This window comes from Enhydra lutris, unplaced genomic scaffold (genome assembly GCF_002288905.1).
Source record: "Enhydra lutris kenyoni isolate GAN:26980312 unplaced genomic scaffold, ASM228890v2 scaffoldscaffold6, whole genome shotgun sequence".
Lineage (NCBI taxonomy): Eukaryota > Metazoa > Chordata > Mammalia > Carnivora > Mustelidae > Enhydra > Enhydra lutris.
In genome coordinates this window covers 25,569,191-25,591,477 of record NW_019154090.1, presented here as the reverse complement: position 1 = coordinate 25,591,477, position 22,287 = coordinate 25,569,191, and the positions used below count along the sequence as shown (strand labels likewise).

At 44.9% G+C, this 22,287-nt stretch overlaps 1 protein-coding gene across 4 annotated transcripts; it reads right to left on the bottom strand.

The window, feature by feature from the left end:
• Nucleotides 1–980: 980 nt before the first annotated feature.
• LOC111141828 (COMM domain containing 7) lies at nucleotides 981–21,234 on the bottom strand. 4 transcript variants are annotated; one of them, XM_022494660.1, is made up of 9 exons: nucleotides 21,098–21,234; nucleotides 12,638–12,691; nucleotides 12,442–12,544; nucleotides 3,751–3,807; nucleotides 3,632–3,669; nucleotides 3,084–3,174; nucleotides 2,700–2,749; nucleotides 2,265–2,313; nucleotides 981–1,735 (listed from the first exon to the last, which is right to left on the bottom strand). In XM_022494660.1, exons 1-9 carry the CDS (start codon nucleotides 21,179–21,181, stop codon nucleotides 1,659–1,661), a joined length of 603 nt encoding a protein of 200 aa, XP_022350368.1. In that variant the 5' UTR covers nucleotides 21,182–21,234; the 3' UTR covers nucleotides 981–1,658. The 4 variants fall into 4 exon arrangements, with proteins under 4 accessions (XP_022350368.1, XP_022350369.1, XP_022350366.1 ...); XM_022494661.1 differs by having other exon boundaries at nucleotides 12,638–12,688; XM_022494658.1 differs by lacking the exon at nucleotides 981–1,735 and having other exon boundaries at nucleotides 1,742–2,313.
• Nucleotides 21,235–22,287: the final 1,053 nt, after the last annotated feature.

The following is a 22,287-nucleotide window of genomic DNA, read 5'->3' as shown; positions in this document are numbered from 1 at the left end:
GTGGGAAGCCTGCTTCTCCCTCTCCCACTCCCCCACCCTGTGTTCCCTCTCTGACTTGTTTCTGTCAAATTAAACAAACAAACAAATCTTTAAAAGAGTTGGACTCCTTACCGACTGAGCCACCCAGGCACCCCAGGAAGGACGTTTAAGAAACATCAGAGGTTATCTCTTGGAGGAAACTGAGTAAATGAGAGAAGGATCTTTTTACTTTATTCCTTCTTATATTCTACGTGCATATATTCTTTGACCTGGCAATTCCACACCCATATATTTATACTTCTACTCATGCAAAATGACATACATACAAAAACACTCAGATGCAGCATCATTTATAGGAGAAGAAGAACGGAACCAACCTAAACACCTACCAGGAGGAAACCAGTTAAAAAAAAAAAATCATCCATTTGGAGAAACGTGGTGCATCTGTTACAAAGGAGGAGGTTGCTCTGTTGTTTTTGTTTTTCCCTTTCTCTGTTCAGATGTGGAATGATTTCCAGGTGAAGCAGAAAAAAGCAAGACACAGGATGCTGTGTGTACACTATGCTAGCACTTGTGTGGGAAGTAAGTTAAACTCTATGCCTATGAATTTGCAAATGCAAGAAATATGTCTGGAAGAACACAGAATAAACTGTAACAGTGGTTACTAGGGGAAAGGAATTAGGTAACTGGGGAATGGGGATGAGAAGGAACTACTTCACAATGTACCTTCTAAACCATGGGGATGTATTATCTATTCAGAATTTTTAAAAAAATTCCTGAGGAAGAGAAATCACATGCTAGGTGGGGCCCTAAAGTCATCGGAACACAAAGCGCTCATGCTTTTCTTGATGTTTTTAACCTGAGTCTGCCCTGAACTGCTCTTACAAATTCTACCTTTGGACCACAGCTAATTTCACTGAAGACTCATGGCCTTCACCAAAACCAGGATAACTACTGAAGATTAGAGCACTAGCGCTCTGCAAGGCAGATGACTCTTTCATCCATTCATAGAGACAACTGGATTCAGACCTTTTCTTTAGAAGCTTTTTTTTATTCATCGTCTAACCAACAGAGAAGGTCAGCTTGAACCAAAACAAGCTAAAATAGCCTCATTACAACACAACAGGGCACAACCCAAAATGAGGACAGAGGTTGGCCTCAGTTCTTTTCAGAGCAGACCAAGCAAGTATTTATACACAGGTGCCCCATTAAAAACTGATTAGTAATGCACCACCACCCCACAAATGCAGAGTGCGTAGAGAGATCGCTGGGGGCTCCCCACATGTGTCAGCCATAAATAAGCCCTTGCTTTTTTGAGGAAAGGGTGACTAGCGTGCATCTTGAGTGATGGCACCATCTGTTTACTCTGGAATTCTGATGGGGAGGTAACCATTTATTTCCTCCCCTGAATTTGAGATGCAATAATAGCCTGTATGAATACCTAAAAAGTGTCCTGGGAGACAGGTGCTGGAGAGGTGCTAGACAGTTGCTGTTCCCTTAACAAAGAATTCAGAGTAATCGTATAGGGCTCTTCAGTACTTAATCTTGTCGTTTTCCAGAAAACTTTGCACATGGGCTCCCAAGAAGCAAGCAGGGCCTTTATCAGCACCCTACAGGCCTGTAGTGAGGTGCCTCTCAGAGCAGCCACCCATGGAAGAGAAGAGGGAAGGGGCCAGAAATCAGCTCAAACACTCCATGCTGCTTCTGACTCGCTCCATCTCGTGCAGGAAGCTGTAGAACTGAGGCAGGGTTAATTCTGGGGAGAGAAAATTCAGCTTCAGGTAAATGTTTCCAACTCCACAGAATCATCCAAGAAAATGAATTTCCACCTAGAGATTTTTTTTTTTCTTTTTCGACTTAGTACATCTAAGCAGCGCTTGATGGGTAATTGACCACAATAAAGAACTGAGAGCCTTGAACACAGAAAGGTTCTCGGTTCCCTACAAAAGTGGAGAATTTAAAAATGGCATAACTTCACAGCACAAAGAGATGAAAGGGCATTATTCAGGATGTTCAGCACGACTTTTGCAGCAAGAGCTGCTTGCTCTTCAATCTTCGCTGTCCCTTCTCCCTGAGCTTTCCCTTTTTCAAAGAGGCTCTTCAACTGTGGGGTCTCCAACCTGCTGATGGCTTATTATTTATGAGAGAAGAGGCAGTGGAATGGCTACTCCACAGCTCGGGTATGGCTTTTTTCCTAGAAGAAATGATTTGTGGTGTTTCACAAGCCCACTGATTGCAGAGAACATGGAAAAAGTGAAAAGGCTCAAGCAGGAATTCAGACTCACCTATGTACAAATTTTCAGTTTGATTTCCTTTCTTAACCACCAACTTTAACTGATTAAAAAAAAGAGGCAATAAAAACTTAAATTAAAATGATGACAACAGGGCAAAGAAATTCTTGAAATCCTTTCACTTAAACATCAAAGCATCCAGCTTCTGACTTGAGCATCAAAGAGAAGCAATCTGGATCCATGATCACCAAAACTTCTAACAATTCTCATGACTATAAAACAATCAAGCTTTTAAGAAAAATATGAAGATCCTATTAATCTGAGAGTCGGGACGTTAGCGACCACATTTTTGGCTGACCACACGGCTCTGAAATACATGGCACTTCAGTGAACAGCCACTTAATTGGGTCTTTAAAAAAATCCAATGACAATTTAATAATTCTTAACCAAGTAAAAAATCTACCCATTTTCACAGATCAGAAGACTTACTTGCAAAAAAATACTTCCCACTTTCTCCAGTTCACTGCTCCCAGATGTCACTGTGACACAAAAGAGAAAATTCGTTAAGTGATGGGTTGACAACAGACATACTCTGAACACCTCAATCTCACAGGCCGTCCAGCCGAAGCCATGCAGGGACGAACATGAGGACAGCAAGATGTGCTCTTCAGGAAGTCAACTTACCAAGAGCCATGGATACAAAACCAGCTGCCAAATGCCAGCAGCAATACAGAGAAGCAGTTGCTAGCCCCAACTGTGAGCCCTCAGTCTGTGAGGACGGAGGACGCGTGCTCCCCATGGAAACTATGTGAAAGCCTCTGCAATCCCACCCTACACCTCCCAAATGACCCGGAACTAGCTCTAACTAGTTACCTCCAAATTTCCACTCCATATCTACAAGCTGGTTAATCATCAGAGTATGTCCTATGGCCCATCGAGCAAGGGTGGGGGCACTCTGCTTCCACTAGAACAAAAGCAAAAAGCCGAAGTCGTAACAATGGGGAAAATGCCCCCTCTTCACTCTGTACCCCAAAACAGCCATGTTTAGTATTTATACAGACAAGGGGAAGAATGCAGAACCAAGGGCTCAGCCTATATGCACAGATCTGGGAGACAGGGGCAGTAAAGACCGGCAGAAGACCACATAAATGTTTTCTTTCATTCCAAGATGGAGTCCCAATTTGGGACAAAAACGGCACAACAGCTAGTCAGTCAAATCAGAGGCAAAACATCAGAGATGCACTGAACAGTGCCGCCGTTTAAACACTGTATGTATGTCATTTGCATGAAACCCATTAAGCTGGGAAAATGACACAGAATTGATTGATGGCTTTTCCTTAGTCGGCATTTCTCACTTGTTTCTTTTCATGAAATAAAAGCAAACAATCTTAATTAACTCTGATTAAGAGGAATTATGATACCTTTTCAGAAAAGTAAGTGGCTTTCTCCTCACTAAGACCTATAAGAGAACAGAGAGAGACTTCAACAAAATGAAGAGCTGCCAGGCCTGTCGCCCTGAGCAACCTTGGCAATGACCTACCAAGAGTTATGAGATCAGTCCGGACCTGATCCGCTGTGAGACTCTTCTTCAACGCACCTGGGAAATGGGAGAAATCAATTAAAAAGGACGTATCAGTTAATCAACTGGCAGTAAGTATTAATAGAACAACCGATACGACAGAGAGGACAGAGGGGATACACAAAAGACGGGGCTAGCTCCAGGAAAATCTCAATCCGGCTGGGAAAAAAAAGCACAGAGGAAGCAACTGGAGAATGGGACAGCATGCTTTGTTTCTTGTACAAAGCAAGTGTTTACCCCTCCGAAAGCATGAAAGAACTTAGAAAGCAAGAAGGACTTTATGGGGGCACCTGGGTGGCTCAGGGGGTTAAAGCCTCTGCCTTCGGCTCAGGTCATGATCTCAGGGTTCTGGGATCGAGCCCCACATGGGGCTCTCTGCTCAGCGGGGAGCCTGCTTCCCTTCCTCTCTCTCTGCCTGCCTCTCTGCCTACTTGTGATCTCTGTCTGTCAAATAAATAAATAAAATCTTAAAAAAAAAAAAAAAAAAGAAGGACTTTATGGGCTTGGGGCTGAGGATACCCTATGTGAGCAAGGAAAAAAGGCCACAGAGTCCTGGAGCCAAGCCCGGGAGCTCAATGTCAGGCTGGGCAATAAGGGCAACAGCCTAGTGCTGCGCTGTGCCATCCAGAACCACTAAAGATGGGGGGGGGGGGTCATTTAAATTTTATTTTCTCCTAGCACCCCCTTAAATTTTAATTAATTAAAATTAAACAAAATTTAAAATTCTGAAAAAAAAAAAAAATTTAAAATTCTGCTCCTCAGACGCACTGTTTCACGTCCTCAATGGCCACACGGGTCTGGTGGCCATGGTACTGGGCAATGTGGACTGGAAACCATTTCCACCTATTTAGTTAGTTCTACTGGACAGAGCTGCCAAAGAAAATCAGTTTTCAGGAGGTAAACGAAGATGGAGTAACAGCTGGCTTCTACAATTCCGAAGTCACTTCCAGAGGGGCAGACAAAGCTTCCCCTCACAAGCCCTAAGAGCACTCCCCTGTGGGGGCTGCTTTGTTCTGCTTGCGAGGTCCAATTCCTGAAAACAAAGTGTTGCCAGCAATCTGGGCTTCTCAATGTTTAACCTCGGGCTACAGCCTAGAGTCACAATTGGGCAACCGCCTTAAAATTTTCCACTTCTTAGTCTTCCAGAAGTGGACTAATTAAAGAATAAGGAGACATCCACCACCATCCAGGGAGGGCCCTAGCGTAATACCCTGAGCCCAACTCCCCACCCCCAGCTCACTCCTGAAAAACAATCCTAAAGGCTGTTTGTCCCCTGCAAAATAAACCACGTAAACAAAGGGAGGAAATCTTTTATCGCCAAAATCAGACTGAGCAAGGAAGCCATAGCAAAATGAAAAAGAAAAGACACCAGGAAACCTTGGCCATAAAGGCCCTCCAAGATAGCCACTTCCTAGCCAATTCAATTAATTCATGACTACGAAATGTATAGCTCCTTAGTGTGTATCTAGCTCAAATCCAATATTTTACTTGATGATACCAAAGTACTCTGAAGTGGGGATTACTAACAAAACCTTTAATTTACCAGGAAACCAAAGGTAAGAAAGATTAAGCTTTTTTTTTTTTTTTTTTTTTTTTTAAAGATTTTATTTATTTATTTGTCAGAGAGAGAGAGAGGGAGAGAGAGCAAGCACAGGCAGACAGAATGGCAGGCAGAGGCAGAGGGAGAAGCAGGCTCCCTGATGAGCAAGGAGCCCGATGTGGGACTCGATCCCAGGACACCGGGATCATGACCCGAGCCGAAGGCAGCTGCTTAACCAACTGAGCCACCCAGGCGTCCCAAAGATTAAGCTTTTGGGGAGAAAATGTGGCAAAGCCACAGTCACCAACTGCCCTGCCAAGAAGTCCCCCCAGATGCGCTCTTGAGAGCACGCTCAAATATACCTGCGGAGCTCTTTAGCAACATCAGTAGTAAAGATAAAATGTCAGGAACATAGCTGAAGGCTGACCAGCTGAATCCACTTCTCTGGGCTCATGGAAAGGCTCATGGAAAGACAGAAGTCACAGTCACTGCACGAGCATTTACTGAGGACCTGCCAGTGCCAGAACTATGCTACTGCTGGGAAACATCCATGGACACACAATGTCTGCCCTCGTGAGGCTCACCTTCTATTGGGAAGCGAAAGACTGCAACAATAATGTAACAAGTAAGGAAGCCATACAGAGCATGGCTGAAAAGTGCCACAGAGAAAAGCAGCAGAGTGGGGTGAGGTTGGAGTGCTAGGGAACTCTGCTCAACAGTTGATTAAATACCATTTGTGACTACTGTTCATTGCTGATTACCCTGTTTTTGCCCAGTCAGAAAGAACTCCCTTCGGAGAGGAGAAGGGGCATTATCACCTTTTCTTAAATAACAGTTACCCACAAGGGCTAGAGATCTTGCTAAGTAATAAAATAAAGCCAGGCTTAAACAGTAGCCCTAAAGCCGAGTTATCTGTAATCCAGGAGTTATCTGTATCTAGAAGACAATCATAGTATTAGCAGCAGTGCACTGGCACTCCCTGAAGCATTTCACATTGAGTATCGTCCTTTATTCTTACAGTGATGTAAGAACTTCTATTATAAGCTGTTTTCTGAGGACACTGATTCTCAGAGAGGTTCAGTAACTTGGCTCAAGATCTCAAAGCTGTTAAGTAGCCATGGTGACAAGTAAGCACACAAGGGCCATCCAGGAACCAAGTGCAATGTGGGGGCCCTCCCTGGATCCCGATGACAGCAACCCACTACAGACAAACAAAATGCATGAGACAATGGGGACATCTGAACACTGACTGCATATTTTAATTTCAGATATGATAATGGCATTGTAGCTTGATAAGGGGGAAAAGGAGCCCTTTATCTTTTGGAGATAATGACTAGGTATTCAGAAATAAAATGGTATGACCTCCTGAGATGTGACTTCTGAGATGCACTTTAAACTAATCCAGTTTGGAGAGCAGTGAGAAGCGGGTGGGGTGTAGATGAAACAACAATCTGGCTATGGGCTGGTAACCACTGAAGTCAGGTGTTTTTAAGAATTACATACTAAATAGTAAAAGAAAAACATTAAAAAACAAAAACAAAAGCCACTGGGCTTTATGCCAACCATGGGAGGTACTGGCCCCAGCTTCCCCACTGTAAGATCCTAAACAAGCCACTTCCCTTCTCTAGAGCTCTCTTTATCTGTAAGACAAAGATTAAACTAGAGCAACACTACAAAAATTTACCTGACCCTCTCCCTGCAAAAAGAAAGAGGGGGAGGGGAAAGGGGATGGGAAGAGAGGACAGGTTCCATGGTTAACTGTTTCTCAGATACTGGGTAAGCAAGTTTCTTTACTGTGGGACTTTTCAGAGCCTGAGATATGTTAATGTGTATGTCTCTCCAAGATTCCAAGGCTGGGGGTGGGGGGGCAGTATTTCTGGCTTCTGGCTGACCACAGAAGCCTTTTCTGGATGAAAATACCAATTTGGGGGGGGGGGCACCTGGGTGGCTCAGTTGGTTATTGGACTGCCTTCCGCTCAGGTCATAATCCCGGGTCAGGCGATCAAGTCCCACATCAGGTTCCCAGCCCCTCGGGGACCCCTCGGGGAGTCTGCTTCTCCCTCTGATCTTCTCCCCTCTCATGCTCTCTCTTACTTGCTCCCTCTCTCAAAAAAATAAATAAAATCTTAAAAAAAAAAATACTAATTTGGGGAAAACTGATCTGGAGGGCTGTGGCTCCCCCAGCACTAACAAGCTGTACTTCTCCGGGGAGGCCTTCCTATAAGGCAGGCCCAGGATGAGGGACAAGGAAGAGGATGAGGACCTGGAAGCCCTTACACTTCAGATGAGACTGGGAAAGGCTTGAATGCCACGCTGAGGATTAGGACCTCACCATGCAAAGTGAGCAGCTGTGAGGTGCAACAAGATCCTGGATGTGCTGCAGCAGGTACTCCAGGCCAGGCGGGAACCAGGGGAGCCGACATGGAGATGTTACTGCCACAATATGGTAGGAAGAACTAAGAACTTGTTTTGGGTGGAAGAAGAGAATAAGTGCTTTATAAGCTACACCCTCAGATGCTTAGTTCTCATAATCCGAGAAGGCACAGGACTGAAACTAACTGAACTATCAATATATAAAGCTATCCCAATAAATAAATAAATCTTTACGTAAAAAAAAAAAAAGATATATATATATATAAAGCTAAAGTTTAGCCAAACTGTATTAAGTACTTTGCATATATTAACTCATGCATTCCTAATGCCACAACCATACTGCTCTTATTACTGTTTTTCAGATAAGAAACTGAGGCTGAGGGCGCCTGGGTGGCTCAGTGGGTTAAACCTCTGCCTTAGGCTCAGGTCATGATATCGGGGTCCTGGGATGGAGCCCCGCATAGGGCTCTCTGCTCAGCAGGGAGCCTGTTCCCCCTCCACCCCCGGCCTGCCTCTGCCTACTTGTGATCTCTCTCTGTCAAATAAATAAGTAAATAAATCTTAAAAAAAAAAAAAAAAAAAAGAAAGAAAGAAAGAAACTGAGGCTGATCTGACCAAGGTTTAAAAGCTATATAGATAATGTGACTAACGTGCTGCAAAGCCCACCTCTTGAATGGTATGCTAGTTCTTCAGGGTTCTCTGCACCAACAGTAAATACCTGCTATAAACAATGACAATCAATCTTGCCTGAAAAATATACACCCAACATCCCCTGGGAGGGGCACAGGATCTCCTAAGTTCAGCTCAACTCATGCAGCATGTACTAAGCATCTGCTTTATGTCATCGCTTTACTTGCAACCTTGGCTCAGGAAAGAAGTACAAGATCCTCCTGTGACTTCAGAGGAAAAGCTCTCTGTTAAAGTCACAAAATAGTCACATGTAAAACAGCATGAACAATAGAAAGCTGTGAACAATTACAGTCCAAAATGAGAACTGTGGATAAAAACCATCTCTCAGGAGCTGACAGGAAGGGAGGTCACCGTGGACTGAAGTCAGGAAGGCTTTCTGAGGCAACATGGGCAGAAGCTCCCAGGTTGGGGAGGACTGAAGGCAGTCTGACAGGACTGAGGGGGTGGGGAGCGGATCTAACGAAGATGGGAAAGCAGGGAGGCAGGGACACCAGAAGACAGAAATCTCTTTGAAAAAATCAGTGTCCACACAACTGTTTGGTAGAGAGGTTTCTTTTCCTTTTTTAAAGATTGATTGATTGATTGATCTGACAGAGAGAGAGAGAGAGAGGGAGAGATCACAAGTAGGCAGAGAGGCAGGCAGAGGGAGAGGGGGAAGCAGGCTCCCCACTGAGCAGAGAGTCTGGTGTGGGGCTTAATTCCAGGACCCTGAGATCATGACCTGAGCTGAAGGAAGAGGCTTAACCCACTGAGCCACCCAGGTACCCCAGTAGACAGGTTTCCACTCACAGACAAACCTATCCCCACAGGCCAGAATGAGACTACTCTGGTACCACACTCCCAGGCCCTACCCTACAGAAACGCTCACACTGGGGCATGCTCAATGTCCCGACGGCAGTCACTGCCGCACTGTTTGAGAGTGAAAGGTCACAAAGATGTGCAGCAACAGGACGAAAGAGGACTAGCTGAAGAGACATCCAGTGCCTGGCACGTTACAGCCCTCAGAAGAATGAAGTCAACGTGGAGAAATCTCTGCAACATACCACGTAGGAAAAAATACAAGTTCAAGAGCACTTTCATGGTTTCCTACCATTCATGAAAAACAAGACTACACGTGTGCATATGTGCATGTCTGCCAGTGGACAAGAAAATATAAAAGGATACAGGGGCACCTGGGTGGCTTAGTCGGTTAAGCACCTGCCTTCGTTCGGCTCAGGTCCTAATCCCAGGGTCCAGGAATGGAGCCCTGCATTGGCCTCCCTGCTCAGCGGGAAGCCTGCTTCTCCCTCTCTCAAATACCCCCAGTTTGTGTTCTCTGTCTTGCTGTATCTCTGTCAAATAAATAAATAAAATCTTAAAAAAAAAAAAGATATATACCAAAATTAAACTGCGATGGTGTCTGGAGACAAGAGTAGCATGAGGGGGTGCTTGGGTGGCTCAGTGGGTTAAGCCTCTGCCTTTGGCTCAGGCCATGATCTCAGAGTCCTGGGATTGAGCCCCACGTCGGGCTCTCTGAGCCTGCTTCTCCCTCTCTCTCTGCCTCTCTGCCTGCATGTAATCTCTCTCTGTCAAATAAATAAATAAAATCTTTAAAAAAAAAAAAAAAAGAGTTGCGTGAGAGTAGAAGGGGATTTTTCACTTCTGATTCTGCACTGTTACAGGTTTGCAATGAAAATGTATTGAATCAATTTGCAACTGAAAATGTATTGCAATGAGAATGTATCCCCATGTTAGGAAAGACTGTACATTCTCATCCAGCCTTTGGTTCACATGCCTTTAATCCACCACAAAGGCAACAAATACAAAAGCCCTATGAACAGATGATGAGAAATTTCAGAGTTGGAAACCTCAGGATGCTCTGATTTGAACCCGCAGAACCTCAGGAGCAAAGGACAAGCAAAAGGAAAAGACCTGCAGTAAGATATGGGAAGGAGCACAACAGGAACAAATAAATTAAACACCCAACTTTCACTACATCACTGGGCTGCAAGCTTGGGAAGATCAGTCCATTGCTAATTTGTAAAATGTGCAAAGCGCTGTTTTACCTCCTCTCAACCCGGTCAACATTGATTCATTCTTTGAGACTGGCCTCAAATGTCGCTTCTCTCTTTACATAAAATTAACTTTTGATTAAACTGCGAAATCTATCAACTCTGTAGATAATATAGAGTCAAACAGTCAAAAACAAGCAAATAAGACCACCCGCAGTCCCTCCACCCAGATATAACCACAGTTAACATTCTTTTTTTTTTTTTTTTTTACAAAAATAGGACTGTGGTACATAGTTTTATAAACTATTTTTTAAAAGATTTTATTTATTTATTGGATAGACAGAGATCACAAGTAGGCAGAGAGGCAGGAAGCAGGCTCCCTGCTGAGCAGAGAGACCGATGCAGGGCTCTATCCCAGGACCCTGGAATCATGACCTGAGTTGAAAGCAGATGCTTTAACCCACTGAGCCATCCAGGAGCCCGTAAACCATTATTTTTATTAAACAGTATATTGTGAACAATTTTCTGTATCATTACATTTTCCTCATTAGCACTTTTTAAATTACAGAATTTGAAAAGTAAGAGCAACCTTTTACTGAGGTACTATGTTATGCATATCATTTACATTATCTCAATCTTGAAAATGAGCCCCCTCCATTTACCATGAAAATGCTCAGATTGGCAGGAAAATGTTAGGAGGGGTTGTTGCCAAGGGCTGGGAGACACTGGGTACCTAAGTGACAGACCCACATCTACCTAACTCAGAACCATGAATTTTGACCACCATGATGTTCCCCTGTAAAAACAGACCTCCATGCATTATACTAATCTCTAACTTCTGGGCAATTTATTTATAATTTTTCTATATCATCAAAACAGTGCTATGATGGATATCCCTACAGCTAAACCTTCATGATCACTTCCCTCATGACTAGAGATTTTCCTGATTGCTCTAAGCTAATTACCTCCGAAACCATCTGCAGTGAAAGACCTTTTTTATTTTCAATCCATCGTGGACTGATATTTTTGTGAAGTACAATGAAAATTTAGAAAAATGCATATAAAATATAAGTCCCAGATGGTTAAAGTGGTCAATTTTACATTATGCATATCTTTTTTTTAATATTTTGTATCCTTCTCTCTTTTTTTAGACTTTTATTTATTTATTTAACAGACAGAGATCACAAGTAGGCAGAGAGGCAGGCAGAGAGAAAGGAAGAAGCAGGCTCCCTGTCGAGCAGATAGCCCGATGCGGGGCTCGATCCCAGGACTCTGGGATCATGACCTGAGCCGAAGGCAGAGGCTTTAACCCACTGAGCCACCCAGGCGCCCCTACATTATGTGTATCTTACCACATGAAACACATGCATGCACATGCGCGCCCGGGAGGTGCCTGGCTGGTTTAGTCAGTAGAACATGTGACTCCTGATTTCAGGGTTATGAGTTTGAGTCCCACATTGGGTGTAGAGACTACTTAAAAATAAAATCTTTTTTTTTTTTTATAAGATTTTATTTATTTATTTGACAGAGACACAGCAAGAGAGGAACACAAGCAGGGAAAGTGGGAGAGGGAGAAGTAGGCTTCCCGCTCAGCTGGAAGCCAGATCCAGCTCTATCCCAAGCCCCCCCCCCAACCCGGAATCATGACCTGAGCCAAAGTCAGATGAATAATGACTGAGCCACCCAGGTGCCCCAAAAATAAAATCTTTTAAAAAAATAAAAGCCCCATTTGAAAAATCAGTATATTCAAAAGATTTCGGCCAAATTGCTATAAAAGCTTCTAAATGCTTACTCTTAATTTCTGTACTTACAGTGCAGAGGACCAGACAGCAGTCTGGGGACAGAAGCTGGGATGCAGACTGCACTCTGAGCTGTATCTCTATTTCATTTTACTGCAGTTCTGTATACCCGGCTTCTTCCCTTCCTAGACTTCCAGTCCCGCCCCTATCTGGTTCTCTACTGAGTGCGCTGGCTCAGTGCCAGAGCAGCTTGAAGACCCTGTGGACTGAAGAATTCAAGTTAACATCTCCAGCCTCAGCTGCCAGAGAGGCTACTCACCATTTGGAACTAGAAGGAGGCTTTTCACGATGCTTCTGAGAGGGCCAAGACTGATCTGATTGGTGGTGGCAAACTCAGAGAGCTGAGACAGAAACCTTTCCACCTGAAGAAAGGAAACAAACCGGGCCTTCACTTGCTTAGCATCTCAGGGCTACAGACCCACACTCAGAACTCTCCCTATCATAAGGTACTTTACCTCTTTTGGCTCAGTTAGGAAGTGGAAAAGCACTTCTGTCAAGGCCGAGAACTGCTGTGAAGAGAATGACAGAACATCAGTAACATTCTACTCCTAGGTCAATGTTCCCACATCCCATCCAACTACAGACCCTTAAGAGAGAACACATAGGTATTGATACCTGTTTGATCATTTTCAAGTTCGAATATTCACGACACCCACTATTCAGTGTCAATATATCAGTGCTACTATACTGTCTGAAAAACTTGTGTATTTTATTGGAACACTTGGGAGATATACACTGAGACTGTGAGTATATGCACACACATGCACATATACATCTCAAGGGTCCAAGTACACGTGTGTGTACACACACACACACACGACCTGAAAGGGAGATCACTGGAAGATTAACAGCAGTTGCTCTTTTCTTTTTGTTTATATTTCCACATATTTATTATTCAAACACAAGCCAATCCAAATAATATGATTTCTCCTTTTTTCACCCCACACAAATGTTAACATACTATACAAGCTTTTTCTCTATCTGGCCTTTTTTTTTTTTTTAAAGACTTTATTTCTTTATTTGACACAGAGATCACAAGCAGACAGAGAGGAGAGGCAGGCAGAGAGAGAGAGAGAGAGAAGCAGGCTCCCCACTGAGCAGAGAGCCCGATGTGGGGCTCCATCCCAGGACCCTGAGATCATGACCTGAGCTGAAGGCAGAGGCTTAACCCACTGAGCCACCCAGGTGCCCCTCTATCTTGTCTTTTGAAGCAGTTATTTCTGTGTAGTGAGATTTTAGGTGATTTATTTTCTTCTATCCATATTTTCTGGGTTTCTTCCCCAACAAACATCTTATTATATATATGACAAAACAGTAAAGTTATACTTTATTATCTACTATCCTAGAACAGTTTATTCTTTTAAGATTTTATTATTTTTAAGTTTGTTTTCATTTTTTTAGTAATAAAATAAAATTACTCTCCCTGACACCCCCCAACTCAGTCCCACTGCCCACAGGTAGTTATTGCTAACACCTCTGGCCGTCCCAGAATTGCATTTGAATTTAATTTCTTTTAAATAGAAATGAGATGATGATAGTGAACCTGTACCCAGCACCTTGACTTTTTTCATCCAATTTTATCTTAGAGATTCATCTGGTCAGTAGATACAATTCTACCCAATTTTTTTTGTTTTTTTTTTTAAGATTTTACTTATTTGGGGCCCCTGGGTGGCTCAGTGGGTTAAAGCCTCTGCCTTGGGCTGGATCCAGCCCCACATCAGGCTCTCTGCTCAGCAGGGAGCCTGCTTCCCTTCCCCTCTCTCTGCCTACTTGTGATCTCTGTCTACCAAATAAATAAAATCCTAAAAAAAGAGATTTTATTTATTTGTCAGAGAGAGAGAAAGAGCACGCCCGAGGAGTGGGCTAAGCAAGGAGCCTGATGCAGGACTCAATCTCAGGACCCTGGTATCATGATCCTGGGATCATGACCTAAGCCAAAGGCAGGCATTTAACCAACTGAGTCATCCAGGCATCCCTCTACGCAGTTTTTTTTTGTTTTTTTTTTTTTTTTTAAAGTAATTTCTACACCCAACTTGGGGCTCGAACTAACAGCCCTGAGATCAAGAGTGGCACGCTCCTCCAACCCAGCCAACCAGGTACCTCTCCAGCCAATTCTTTTAACAACTGCACAGCATTCAACTATATAGACTTAGCGTGTGTGCCTACTTTGTTGTTATTCTAAATACTGCAATGAATATCCTCCCACATATTTCTTTGTGACATGTGTCTATACATTTTTTTTTTTAAGATTTTTTTAATTTATTTGAGAGAGAGCACAAGAATGGGAGAGAGAGCGCATTAGAGGGGAGAGGTCAGAGGGACAGAAGCAGGATCCCCTTCAAGCAGAGAGCCTGATGCAGGACTCAATCCCAAGGATTCCAGGTTCGTGACCTGAGCTGAAGGCAGTTGCTTAACCAACCGAGCCACCCAGGTGCCCTAAAATACATTTTCAAAATGTATCTTAGGTGAGATGATATATGCATTTTAAAATCTGAGAAAATGTTGCCAAACTGTCCTGCAAAGAAGTTGCATGGATTTATACTCACACCTGCCAATGGCACAGAAGTGTCTACTCCCTCAAAACTTAATGGATATTCCCTGGAAAAACTTTAACCAAGGCTGAACCAGGGGTTGTCTTTCTGCAGTACTTATGATACTGGGTATTAGCCTTGCATAGCTGCTGATTCTATATAGTAAAAACAAGAAAAGTCAGGGACTAGTTACACACTGTGTCTTCAGACTATGAGTTTTCCTTTATTTCCCCCTGCAATCTGTTGACTGTCAAATCTTTGGCTAATTGTATTTTCTGTGTCATCCTGAGCCTTTTAAGAAATGGAGCAGCTGGGATGCCTGAGTGGCTCAGTCGTTAAAGGTCTGCCTTCAGCTCAGGTCATGATCTCAGGGTCCAGGGATCAAGTCCTGCTCAGGCTCTCTGCTCAGTGGGGAGCCTGCCTCTCCCTCTGCCCTTCCCCCTGCTTGTGTACATTCTGTCTCTCTCAAATAAATAAATAAAATCTTAAAAAAAGAAAAATGGAGCAGTTGAGAAGCCTTCCAGTGGCTTTTCCATTTCCAGACCTCAGCCTAGCATTCAGGCTGAATCTCCCTGTGAGGCCTCAACCTAATCTGGTCTGCAGGACATGCCAAGCCCCATCCCTATCTCCACTTTTCCAGAACCCCTTTATCCTTCAGTGTCCTGCTTTCAAGACACCACCACCCTCCCAACAAGAAGTGACCTACCCAGATTCTTAACTTCTGAGGCTCCCTCTTGGAACCCTGCCTGAGGGCACTTAGAATTCTAAATCTTGATAAGAAACACAGACTTGTCTTAGCAGAGAAGTTCTATGTACCTGCCTTAGAATGCTCACAGAGCCTTAGTTATCAGAGTGCACAGTTAAGCATTTGTTGAATAAATCTTCCCTAAACACCTTTCCCATTCTTTGCCTTTGTATCTGCATAGCTGTCTCCTTCTGGAATGCTCACCTGCTCATCATCATCCATGAAATCAAATCTTAACTATTCTTTTTTTTTTTTTTTTTTTTTTTAAAGATTTTATTTTTTTATTTGACAGACGGAGATCACAGAGAAGCAGGCAGAGAGAGAGGAGGAAGCGGGCTCCCTGCTGAGCAGAGAGCCCGATGCGGGGCTCGATCCCAGGACCCTGGGATCATGACCTGAGCTGAAGGCAGAGGCTTTAACCCACTGAGCCACCCAGGCGCCCCAAATCTTAACTATTCTTACCAGTAAATATATGGAAAGATGTTCAAGATCATTCCAGATGAGAAATGCAAATCAGCAAAATAAGGAAATACCCCTTTTTAACTTATCAGATCTTCAAAAATATAAGTTTGAGAAGACCCGTGCTGGTGAAAGTACCAGGAAACAGACATGCTTGCACTGTCGATGAGAGGATTAAACTGGGACTTTTCCAGAGGGCAATTTGATAGTCCTATCTAATTTTTAAATGCTCGTATCTCTTGACCTAGTAATTCCATTGCAGGAAGTATACCCTTCAGATATGTTCCAAAAAGTAAACCCAGACACATTTACACAAAGCAATTCACTGACAGCATTGCTTATAAAAACAAAAAACTGAAAGCAACTTAAGTGTCTATTAATATAGGGTGCGTAAGGGCTCCTGGGTGGCTCAGTTGGTTGAGCGACTGCCTTTAGCTCAGGTCATGATCCTGGAGTCCCGGGATGGAGTCCCACATCAGGCTCCCTGCTTGGCAGAGAGTCTGCTTCTCCCTCTGACACTCCCTCTTCTCATACTCTCTCTCTCATTCTCCCTCTCAAATAAATAAACAAAATCTTTAAAAAAAAAAAAAAAATATATATATATATATATATAGGGCAGGTAAAATAAATTATGGTAGATCCATTTCAAGGAGTATCACACAATCCCTTTTGTGTAAAAGAAGATTTTAACAGATACCCATATATATAAAGGCAGATGCAGAGTTTTTTTCTACAAAGATACAAAAGAAACTATTAAAATGACTTTCTGCAGACAAGAGAAATAGGTATTCTATTTTAATCTTATACCTTTGGGGGCGCCTGCGTGGCTCAGGTCATGATTCCAGAGAGCTGGGATGGAGCGCCACTTCAGCCTCCATGCTCAGTGGGAAGCCTGTTTCTCCCTTTCCCTCTGACCCCAGGCTTGTGCTCGCTCGCTCTCACTCTCTATCTCAAATAAATAGAATCTTTAAAAAAAAATTTATACCTTTGAATACTGCTTGAATTTTCTAACTGTATGTGTTGCTTTCATTTACAGGTAGGTGAGAAGACCATAGACCATTTGTTTTCTTCTTCATATTTTTCTGAATTTCCTCTCTCATAACCATTCTAAAAATTATTTTTTTAATCCTATTCTCAAAGATGCTCATTACGTAGAACTGGCCACAGGCATCAGAGAACACATCTAGGTGCACTTAGTACTGTGTTGGATCTCTGTTTCTGACCTGACCTAGCAGATCACAACTTCCCCAGCATAAAAGGCTGTGTCCATCATGCCTTTGTAAATCTCACTGGGTTCAGTGGCTATCTGGTGTAGAGTAGGCATTCTGAAAAATATCCATTGAGTGAGCAATAAATGTTGGATACCCACACTGATACAATGATTCTTTTCCTCCCAGATGCCTAGGCCTCAAACTTCAAAATAAACTCAACCAATAGAGTGGGTACTTGGAAAAATCTGATCATCCAAAAAGGCAGGGGGAAAGACTCCCGCTCATCAGGAAAAAGCTTTGTGTGTTAAAAACAAAGGTAAAGGGGCAGCTGGCTGGCTCAGCCTTAAGAGCATACAACTCCTGATACCAGGGTTTTGAGTCTGAGCTCCCCGCCCCCAACACTGGGTGTGGAGAAACACAAAGAAAAAACAAAAAAACAAATCACACACACACACACACACACACACACACACACACACACACACCCCACACACCCCCCCCTGCCCCCGGCTGCCAAAAACTTAAAAAAAAAAAAAAAAAAAAAAAAAAAAAAGGTAAGGCTCCAGAGTGGGGTTTTTTTGGTTTTGTTTTTAAACGGGTTCTGTGTCCAATGTGGAGCCCCATACAGCCCTAACTCATAACCCTGAGATCAAGACCTGACCTAACATCAAGAGTCAGACACCCAACCTACTGAGTCACCCAGGCACCCCTGGAGTGTGTTTTAAAGTTAGAATATGGGGGCCGCCTGGGTGGCTCAGTGGGTTAAGCCTCTGCCCTTGGCTCAGGTTATGGTCTCAGGGTCCTGGAATCAAGCCCTGCATCTGGCTCTCTGCTCAGCAGGGAGCCTGCTTCCCCGTCTCTCTCTGCCTGCCTCTCTACCTTCTCTACCTACTTGTGATCTGTCCGTCTGTCAAATAAATAAATAAAATCTAAAAAAAAAAAAAAAAAAGTTAGAATATGAGGGCAAGCTCTGATTTTAAAGAATGTGGTTTATGTTTTTTCTATAAATACCAAGTTGGAGGTAAACTTAGGAAACCTACCATCCTGCAGCTTCAAAAAAGGTTTTTAGCAGCAGAATCTTTTTTATTCTCCAAATGGAAACCTTCCAGAAAATTCTGCCACATAACAAGTGAAAGCTAAGCTACCTAGTTGGGGAGATCATCTACAAAGCTCTGTTCTGTTTGTTTCATTCCCCAGAATCTAAAGTCAAACATCTGGTCCTGAATTCCTGGCTCTGCAACCTCCTGGCTGCCTTACCTTAAACAGGTAAATTTCTTTCCTGGAACCATTTTTCTTACCTGTAAAATGGGAATAATAACAGCACCTACCTTGTAGGGGTGCTATACATAAAGCACTGAAAACAGTGCCTGCCACATGGTACATGCTCAATAAACTGACGGCTCTTTTTGACTGCTCTGTGACTCAGTCCCCTTAATCTGTAAAATGGGGATAATAACAGTACCTACCTCCTATGGTGGTTCTAAGGACTCAATGGCTTAGTAATATACATAAAAGCACTTAGGGGTGCCTGGGTGGCTCAGTCAGTTAAGTGTCTGCCTTCAGCTCAGGTCATGATTCTAGGGTCCTGGGATCCCTGCTCTTCGGGGAGCCTGCTCCTCCCTCTCCCTTCCCCCATTCGTTCTCTGTTTCAAATAAGTAAATAAAATCTTTAAAAAAGGGGGGGCACTTAGAAGTGCTGTATGATAAACAGTGGCCACTAGCCACATGCAGCTATTAAATACTTGAAAAAGGCTAGTCTAATTTGAGATGTAAAGTGCACACCAGAATCAGAAAAATGAGTATTAAAGCACCTGGGCGGCTCAGTGGGTTAAAGCCTCTGCCTTCCCCTCAGGTCCTGATCACAGGGTCCTGGGACCCTGCATCGGGCTCTCTGCTCAGCGGGGAATCTGCTTTCCCCTCTCCGCCTGTCTGCCTCTCTGCCTACTTGTGATCTGTCAAACAAATAAATAAAATCTTAAAAAAAAAAATTAGGGACACCTGGATGGCTCAGTAGTTAAGCGTCTGCCTTCGTCTCAGGTCATGATCCCAGTGTCCTGGGATCAAGCCCCGCATCGGGCTCTCTGCTTGGTGGGGAGCCTGCTTCTCCCTCTCACACTCCTCCTGCTTATGTACCCTCTCTCACTGTGTCTCTCTGTCAAATAAATAAATAAAATCTTAAAAAAAAATTAGTATCAAAAGGTAAAGTATCTCATTGATATTTTTATATGGATTACATGTTGAAATAGTAATATTTTGATATAGTGGATTAAAAAACATTTTTAAAAAGATTTTATTTATTTATTTGACAGAGAGAGACACAACGAGAGAGGGAAACAAGCAGGGGGAGTGGGAGAGGGAGAAGCAAGCTTCCTGGGCAGGAAGCCTGATGCCTGGCTCAATCCCAGGACCCTGAGATCGTGACCTGAGCTGAAGGCAGATGCTTAACGACTCAGCCACCCAGGCGCCCCTAAAAAAAATTTTGTTTCATTTCTACTTTGTTTAAAAAGATTTTTATTTATTAGAGAGAGAGCACGAATGGGGGGAGAGGCAGAGGGAGAAGCGGACTCCCTATTCTAGCTCCCTAGGGAGTCTGACAATTTGGGGACTCAATCCCAGGACCCTGAGATCAGACGCTCAACAGACTGAGCCACTCCGGCACCCCCTTTATTTATTTACTTTTCATTTTTACTTATTTATTTTTATCTATTTGAGAAAGAGAAAGCACACACAAGCAGGGGTGGGAGTGGGAGAGGGAAAGAGAGAAACACTCCCCTTGCCAGGGAGCTCAACACAGGACTCAATCCCAGGACCCTGAGATCCTGACCTGAGTGGACGGCAGATCCTTAACTGACTGAGCCACCCAGGCGCCCTATTTTTTTTACTTTTTAAAGATGTTATTTTCAAGTAAGTAATCTCTACACCCAAGGTGGGATTTGAACTCACAATCCCGAAATCAAGGGTCACAGCCCTGCAACTCTCTTTTTAATTTTTAAATGAGACTACCAGAAATGTAAAATTAGACATGTGGCTTACAATTTATGTTGGACAAAGGGGTTTCAGAGTATGTCTGGCATTATAATTTGTGTTACTTTATGAGAAAACAGTAAGTTGTGAGGGATGTTGAGATGAAGGAGAGAGACCCCCCACCTCCTTGGAAGTTACAACCCAGTGGGGGAAATAGATGTACCTTTGCAATGGTGGTGAGAAGTGTCATTTTAACCTATTTTTTTAGTTTGGCTGCCTTGGTGCTTTGAACAGGGCACGTCAACCGGCAGAGGAGCAGAAGTTGGCTGGCTGGCATTTGCTGCTTCAACAAGCAAAAACAGCTTTTCCAGCTCCACTATTACCAAGGGCTGTGTGTTGGGGGCGGGGGAGGGGTCCTCCACAGTGTAGAGTAATATGGCTTTTTTCTTTGAGGACTGCCAGACAGTCCCCCTAATCGGAGCCTCAGGCCATTACCCAACCCCGTATGTGACCACAGATTAACTGCCCCTCCACTCCAGGCTCCCCTGACCCCGCTGGATGCCAAGACCCCCCTCAGTCTCCCTCACCCGCCACCCTACTGAACATCTCAGTCCCTTCCTAGCCCACCAAATTCCTCAGTTCCCCAAACTCCCTTCAGCCTTATCAAGACGCACCTAAGTTCCTCCGCTAAAACCCCACATATTCTCCTCGTTCCCAGGACTCCCGGAAGTCCCACCTCTGAGCGGCCCCCCCCCACCCCTGCCCCGGGCCCCCTCAGCTTGCCCCGTAGGCCTCTAGAGATTCCTCGGCCTCCCAAACTCGCCTCAGACCCCGGATTCCTCCTTAGCCTGTCCCTGAATCTCCCTCTGGCCACTCGGCACACCGGACGCTCCCCTGCCTAGCCCGTCCCACTCTCCTCGCCCCCAGGCGGCCCTCGGCCCATACCCCTCCCCTCCCTCAGCCCTCGGGACCCACGCCGGCCCGCGCCCCGGCCGCCCGACCCACCTGCGCGCCCAGCTGATTCAGCTGCTGCATGTCGCCGCCCACGGCCTCGGGCACGGGGTCCTGCGTGCAGTGCAGCCGGCCCATGGCGTCCGTCCGGCCCCGCAGGGCCCGCCGCCTCTCAGCTTCCTCGTCGCGGCCGCCTGCCTCGCCGCGCTTCCGCAGCCGCACTTTCGCCACGGTGGCCGCCGCCGCCGCCGCCGCGCTCCTCCCCCGGGCGGGGCGGGGCGCCCTCGCGGAGCCGCGGACACGCGCGGGCCCCGGTGGGGCGGGACGGCCTCGCGGACACGCGCCGATGCGGGACAGGCGCGGACAGCGGGGCGGGGCGGGACGGGATGCACTCGCCGCGCCACAGACGCGCGCCCCCCCGCGACCGCTGGAGAGCCCCGAGGAGCCGAGCTGCCGAATGTGGGATTCCCTCTGAGAGATCCCACAACACAGAGCTTGGCCTTCCTGAACCTCGGTTTCACTCTCTGTAAAATGAACCCAGGGATAGCTGCTTAACTGAGTAATCCTCCCGAAACGTTTAGAGTGTGGCCTGACCCACAGGAGGTCCTCCTTCAGTGGCTACCAGGTATTAACATAGTTCTGATGCATTCAGCAGATACTTCTTGTACGCCTACTCTGCCAGGCCCAGGAGATAGAGAAGTGAATGATGCAGGCCCAGTGTCCCGCCCCAGGACAGCTTACATCAGAGCAGAGCGGTAACTACTCAAACTTGGGCTTGCGTCAGAATCTTCTGGAGGACTTGCTGTGCAGATGGCTGGGCCCCACCCCCAGAGTATCTGATCCAGAGGGGTATAGGGTAAAGCCTTGAGAATTTACATTTCCAACAAGATCCTAGGGACCACACTTTGAGAACCCCTGGAGTGGAGTAAAGTGACCCCAAGAAGTGCAAGGACTAATAGTGCCAGGGAGGGTGGTGCTCAGGTCCACGAAGGGAGATGACTAAGATAGTGTTAATCACTTTAACCTGAAACACTTGAACCCCTATGTTGTCTCTTCCCAAGGACCTCTCACAGCCAGGGGTAACTATTACCCTAATCCCCAATGAACAGATGAGAAAACTGAGAGGTGCTCCCTGGAATCTAGGACATGACCCCCAAATCCAAGAGCTTCTTCACTGACCCCTGCACTCAGGCTTGAAAGTTGGGAGGGGAAGGGCAGAAACATGGTGTGTGGGCTTTCTTCTC